The 6366-nt window shown below is 43.6% G+C and overlaps 1 protein-coding gene across 1 annotated transcript in view; it reads left to right on the forward strand.

Annotated features, from left to right (window-relative positions):
• Positions 1–1280: 1280 nt before the first annotated feature.
• LOC101862048 overlaps positions 1281–6366 on the forward strand; it is a gene marked incomplete at its 5' end in the record, with an annotated part of 7697 nt that continues 2611 nt past the window's right edge. Inside the window, 2 exon segments of the mRNA XM_013084719.1 lie at positions 1281–3323; positions 4939–5082. Of these exon segments, the coding sequence (XP_012940173.1) occupies positions 1297–3323; positions 4939–5082 (2171 nt within the window).

The following is a 6366-nucleotide window of genomic DNA, read 5'->3' on the forward strand; positions in this document are numbered from 1 at the left end:
TTGAAAGTCCAAAGGCGGAGCTGTGTCATAGGAGGTAACAATGGTACTAGACGCGCGGTTTTAAACGTACGATTAGGTCCCTTGACCCTTGTTTATGAAAATGAAATCCTGATAATTGAACTTTCGACACACCTCCAATCCCACCCCAACAAACACAGGCCTGAAATTGAAAGTATTTAAAATATTTTTAATAATATAATTAAGAAATAAACACGTAAAATAATTATATTACTGGTGAATGGGGAGAAAACAAACTATCGAACACTGTGTGCTAAAACCAAAGATTGTACATAACAAGAGAGTTCACTCGGCCCAAAAAGTGTCTGCGGAAGTCCGCGCATTGGTTCAGATGGCGCTGCAGTCTTTGTTTTGAAGCTCTCTTTGGTTTCTCCAGAAGAAGAATAGGAAAAGCACTGTTTGTTAGTTTCACTTTTATTGTTTTTAACACAAGTAGGGTAACTCTGGTCGCAAAGTCCGCTCTTTTTCAAAGAGGGCGCCACCAAATTTTGAGGACATTTTTTTAAATTCGCTCAGCAAAGAGAGGAGTGAACCATCTTGTCATGTACGATCTTTGCTAAAACATGCGCACACACATAGATTCCTTTGACGCAGAATATTTCAAAGGTTTGGTGCGCTCCCGTGCACACCAGTGTAGATCTGGATCTGAAAGCTAGAGGTAGTGGTGCCGGAAGTGAAGCCTGTGAGAGGACGCGGTAGCCTAGGCCTGCTACTCCTGGGAGACTGGACACAGACGGGACTTCGTTGCTGGACGAGGGTGATTTTAGTCTCGGCTGTCAGTATGTTTGTAAACACCGATGTTTGTGTGTGTGCATGAGCATGTGTGTGTTTGTGTGTGTGTTCGTGTGTGGGGGAGAGGGGGGCAATGATAGAGAAAGACGGTTAGACATACAGACCAAAAAGAGGGAGAGAATGAGAGAGAGAAAGAGAGAGAGAGAGAGATAGGGGGGGGTTAGAAAAGAACAGAAACCGACAGACAGTCAGGCAGAAAGCTTAGTATCCCAAGAAACCGAAAATATAATGCTATAATTACGTGCTATATAAAAAATGATCCTCACTGTAGATAATCATGTAAGCTTTTGATTTACAAAAATGACGAAAGGCCGTTTTAGAGATTAGGTTATGTTCGTTTCCTTTTCCAAGAAAAAAACATCAACAGAAATATTCATATTCATGCATTTCTCTTCCAGTCTTAAAAACCGTTCGAATTGACATGGCTACTTGTACTTGCACTACACAACGGATGCTCATTTCAAATCGGAAACCAATGATGTCATAATGTGTGCCTCGTTGAGCAGCCTCGGTACGGTCGTGGATGATGGCGGTGGAAATCCATGGTGCACGGCAGGTCAATTTATGTCAGCTGTGAAGGGCAGCCCGATTAATGACATAGAGCTGACTGGTGTCAAGAACCACGAGATGGAGCTTGTGAATCCTGTGTTGCGTGCCGTCCAAAATGTTCGTGCGATTCTCAAATCGCACAAAACCCTTGACGTCGATGAGAAAGGACAGGGTTGTGATTCAGAGACTTGGCCAAAATCTTTCGGCGCAGACCAACGAAGACGACAACGAAGCAAACTAAACATTGCACGATCCGACGTGAACTTGTACGAAGTCTGTTACGACGGCCACAAAGGCTACACCAGCAAGGCTTTTAAATTGTTGTGCTCAGGGACGGACACTTTAAATGATTCTCAGACTTTGCAACCTTCGGGGGCAGGACGTGGTTGTCATATGGCCGAAAACGATGTAAAAAGGGCATTTCCCAGAGTCTATGACAGGATGACAGGTCAAGAGAGTAAACAGAGGATAGGAGCCAGGGAACAAATTGCTGTGGGTGACAGATTCTTTAAGAGAAACTTTGTAACTGGAAGTTCCTCGGAACAACGTTTCAACAGATCCCCCGCTCCAGGCTGGTTTTGGGAAGTTGTAGCGCTGGGTACAAGTCAAGAGGTTTCTATCAAAATGGACAAGGACATGGGTTATGAGAAAGGACTTTCGGTGGACAATCAAGCGGATGTCAAAGGTGGTACCGCGTATACTGGACGTTTAGGAACAACAAACGGGTACCCGTCTCACGTCAAAGACCGCGCGGCAGGGCGTTTTGTTAGAGGGGCCACACGAAAGGCACCGTGTGCCGGTGCTGGTTATGATGAACGTCTTTGTTTCCAAAGTCTAGAGAGGAGGTTGCGAGCTCCGAAAAAAGGAGTGGAGAAGCCCAAATACTCTGTGGTGAGGATGTGCTCCGATTGCAATCAGTTCACGCCTGTGAGCGAGGAAGTAGTTTCGGAATTGGCGGGCAAACAGTCTGAGCACGAGAAGACTGCACAACGTAATGATGGGAACTGTACAAGGGCTTTGAGAGGAGGAAATGTCGTTGCTGATTCTGTTGAGCAAACAATCAAAGCAAACCACGTAGCCGTAGATAATACGCTGGATCAGAAAAACGTTTCGTTCTGTGTCACCCACGGGGAACGTACAGAATCCCAGGAAGGTCATCGTGTGACAGCAGATGTTTCCAAGACTCCTGCTGAAAATGTGAATTTTTCGGACGCTGGAATCAAAAAGAGAGGCAGTCGAGAGCTGACAGGGGAAAACTACGTTTTAGGAGAAGCACCTGCTGATGTTATTCGTGCTCCGCAAGATAGCAGTCCTCCTTCCCCTTACACACCCGCCCCTGTCGCTTTGGGAGTTTGCCACAGAGATTCTTCCGCCCCTAGGGTTTCAGGGGGAAATGCCGATACCAAAGACAGGGAAGGTACGGATCCTCAAAGCTGTACAGAAGAAGAAAGCTGTTCTAGAAAACCTTGTGGGAAAAGATGGATTTCTCTGGGAACTCCAGTCAAAAAGAAAGACTGGAACAACACTGAAATGTCAGCTTATTCCCATATACACGTTCCGAAGACGATGGGGGGTAAGAAAAGCCATGCGGCACACGAGAAGTCGAGATCTTCACAGTGCAATGGTGAAGAGGTCAAGACAGGAGGTCAGGAACCCCACGAAATGAATTACCATCTCAATCCTTTACAGCTGCTCCCAAACAGAGCCCCAGGGAAACGTCTCGGGAGCAAGCCACTGGGTCAAGCCGTTATGTACTTCAGCTGTGACGATAAGGCGGCTCAGAGGTCTGTGGCAGTTCATCAAATGCCAAGGTCAAAGGTCAACACAATGCCACGTTCCCGCAGATTTCAAGGCCGCGGCAGTAGAGCTATCCACCACACTCGTGAGCAGGCCAAGTGTGAGGAGACTGGCAGAGATGTGGGCGTGTCTCAGACAGAGACGAATGTCAACGTTGGAAGGACGAGGTAAGGTTGTTTTGTTTTGTTTTGTTTTTTTGGGGGTTGTTTTTTTTATTTGTTTAGTTTTGTTTTGTTTTTTGTTGTTTTTTGCACCGATCAGCGCCAGAAAGAGAGGGGGAGGGGAGAAGACGAAGAGAGAGAAAGAGAGGGAGAGATATCGCAAGACGATGGGGGGAGGGTAGAAAAAGCCACGCGGCAGACGAGATAGAAAAGACAGAAGGACACAGAGAGTGAGAGAGGGAGGGAGGTGAGCTTGCTGTTTGTGTGTGTGTGTGTGAGAGAGAGAGAGAGAGCGAGAGAGAGAGAGAGAGAGAGAGAGAGAGAGAGAGAGAGAGAGAGAGAGAGAGAGAGAGAAAGAGAGAGAGAGTGGGGGGGGGGGTGCGGCTTTTGTCCCAGAATGTGATTGGTTTGGCAGGTGATGTGATGTGGTTTGCTCCTTCTAACCTATCCAACATCTATCGTCCGTGTCTCTCCTCCTTAATTTGTTGGTACAATGTTACTCTCTAGTAGTAAAATGTCTTATCTTTGAACACTTATCCTTCGGCCACATGAAACAATGTCACAAGCCCTTAACCAAAATGTTTCAGGAAAGAGAAAAAAACTGTTTCATTCTTTAAAAAATTACACGTACACTTCGAAATTGAAAATGAAAGAAGGTAAAGGCATTATTGATTTGTTGAGATGACTCATTTTGTGTAAAAGCGTTTTTGTAACGAGATAATTGGCTAGGCTTATTTTTCTATCCTTTTTTTTTACTCTGATACATGGTACTAAGCTCTCGCGCACTACAGTTTATTGCGTCAAAAGCGTGGTTTGCTACAGGACAATAATCATACAGCTTATCACAGCTTTCTTAGGTATTATTGATAGTTTTTAGACGTGTAAAGGATAAAACATGAAACGCCACACAAGAAACAGAAAAGGTTCTAGTAGAAACGGTTTTACCAGTTTATTACGGACAAAGAGGTAATAATATATTGTTGCACTGTTAAGACTCCTAAAGGGGATCCCGGTGCTGAGGGGGAGAAGGTGAATTTATTTTGATGGGCTTTTACATGACTCATTTAAAAGGCAAGATACCGTCTCATTGTTAGATTATCACACGGTTCATTCTCATCTACCTAAATTTCTTCCTAGCCTTGGGTTTTTTAATTTTGCCTTTATAATTATATGTGTACCTATTTTCGGCCCATGTAAGAGACAGCAACATAAATGTCTCCAAGAAGCTGACTTTTGAATGGGAAAGCGCCTTTAGGTGGACCCACAACTAGACTGCGTGGACTTGTGAGTGGTCATAAAGCGCTCATCTATGCTGCCCAGCAGAGCGTAGCTTGTGGTCTTGCGGCTCAGGTAATTTGACGGCCTTCGGGCATGGCATATTATATTTTCTTACCTTTTTCAACATTTAGAATTTGAATTTCGACCAAATATTTCTTGAGCACGTGCACCCGATACCACAAATTAAGAAACAGCAATTCTAAAAATTTCAAAATTTTTGGATTGTGAAATTGTATCATGCGGCCGACGTTATATAACCTATTGTTGTTGGAAATGCCGTAAAACTCCTAGGTGTACTGAGACTTAGAACAGTACTTTGTTTTACTTATTCTCTCATCCCCAGTGAGGAATTCTTTACCAGATTCCCGAGCCACCATCAACTGTCCAGCTCTTCCAATCTTCAGGCCGCCATAGCTGCCAGTAGAAAGGCTCAACTCAAGTCGCGTGACAGGAAGACGCCAATTGTTTCGAAATCCAGTAGTGGAAGGTTTTGTGTACCGTTGGTTCTGTCTATCTCTCTATATGTTTGCGAGTTGATGACCCTGCTCATCCTGCTGCAGAATTTAGCATTAAAAAACATAATTTAATGTTGGGAATCATATATATATATGAGAAGTTGTTTATTATTCTCGCATCGATAAAGATTAGTTCATTTTATCAGGACCAAACCTGTCATATGTGGTTACAATACTCTGACAGAAGGAGGTAGATACTCGGTAAAATAGATGAAATAGCTTGTCCACATGGGATTAGAACTTTTATCTTTTGCATGTCAAACCATTGCACCATAGGCACTGGTATTTGAGCACAGGAATTTCTGAGTCTCGTCAAGCTAGAAACTAATAATCGTACTCCCGGGTGATTTTTTTCCCGTTTCCCGAGCGGAACTTGAAATCGCGATATTCGCAATTTTTAATGCAATTCGAGAATTCATGTGGTTCACAAAAAAGGTAAAATTTGCATTGGAGCACGTGACACTGGGTGACTCAAATCACGAGTTCAAAAAACGTTCACGAAAAAGGAAATGGGCAAAACTTGAAAAAGAGCTAGCAGGGGAAAAATCCCAGTATTCAGTAAAAGTAGTTCTCTTTAGCGATCTGGCCCCCTTCAATCGCTATTTAAAAGTTTAATTTACATTTATAAAAAGCGATATTTGTTCTTTCCAGACATTTCGAGTGGCCTGTTTCTCAAATATCCTTTCTGCGAGAGTGAATCTGAAATTGGACGAGAAATATTGTTTATGTAAATTGACGTTTCACTTTAACATCAAGACTGTGTGTTTTGATAATAATGGTAATCAGTAGGAGCTGCCCTACGTATTTCTCCATACTTTGTGGACGCCAAGAAAAGAGAGAGAGAGAGAGAGAGAGAGAGAGAGAGAGAGAGAGAGAGAGAGAGAGAGAGAGAGAGAGAGAGAGAGAGAGAGAGAAATTAAACTTGTCGATTTTAGGATCCAATTGTAATTTAAGTCATGCACGGTATATAACCAGTAAACTGTCTTACAAACGTGGGGCAGCTTCCCCCACTCCCATGCTTGCTGGTGGTGACATAAAAGCAAAATAACTGTCTCCATCGCATATAAAAGACCTGAAGTCGATTCCTGGATGGCTAAAAGTTTCATCCAGTATCTTGGTCTTTCTGCAAGGACGGTGAATACTTTCCAGCCCGTGTTGGATGGTGCGGGAGGGGTCGAAGTGCGTCTTCTGAAAGATCTAAATTGTGTTGATGGAGGGTGTAAAAACACGTAAATAATTTTTTTTAAAGACCCCCC

This window comes from Aplysia californica, unplaced genomic scaffold, assembly GCF_000002075.1.
Source record: "Aplysia californica isolate F4 #8 unplaced genomic scaffold, AplCal3.0 scaffold00313, whole genome shotgun sequence".
NCBI lineage: Eukaryota > Metazoa > Mollusca > Gastropoda > Aplysiida > Aplysiidae > Aplysia > Aplysia californica.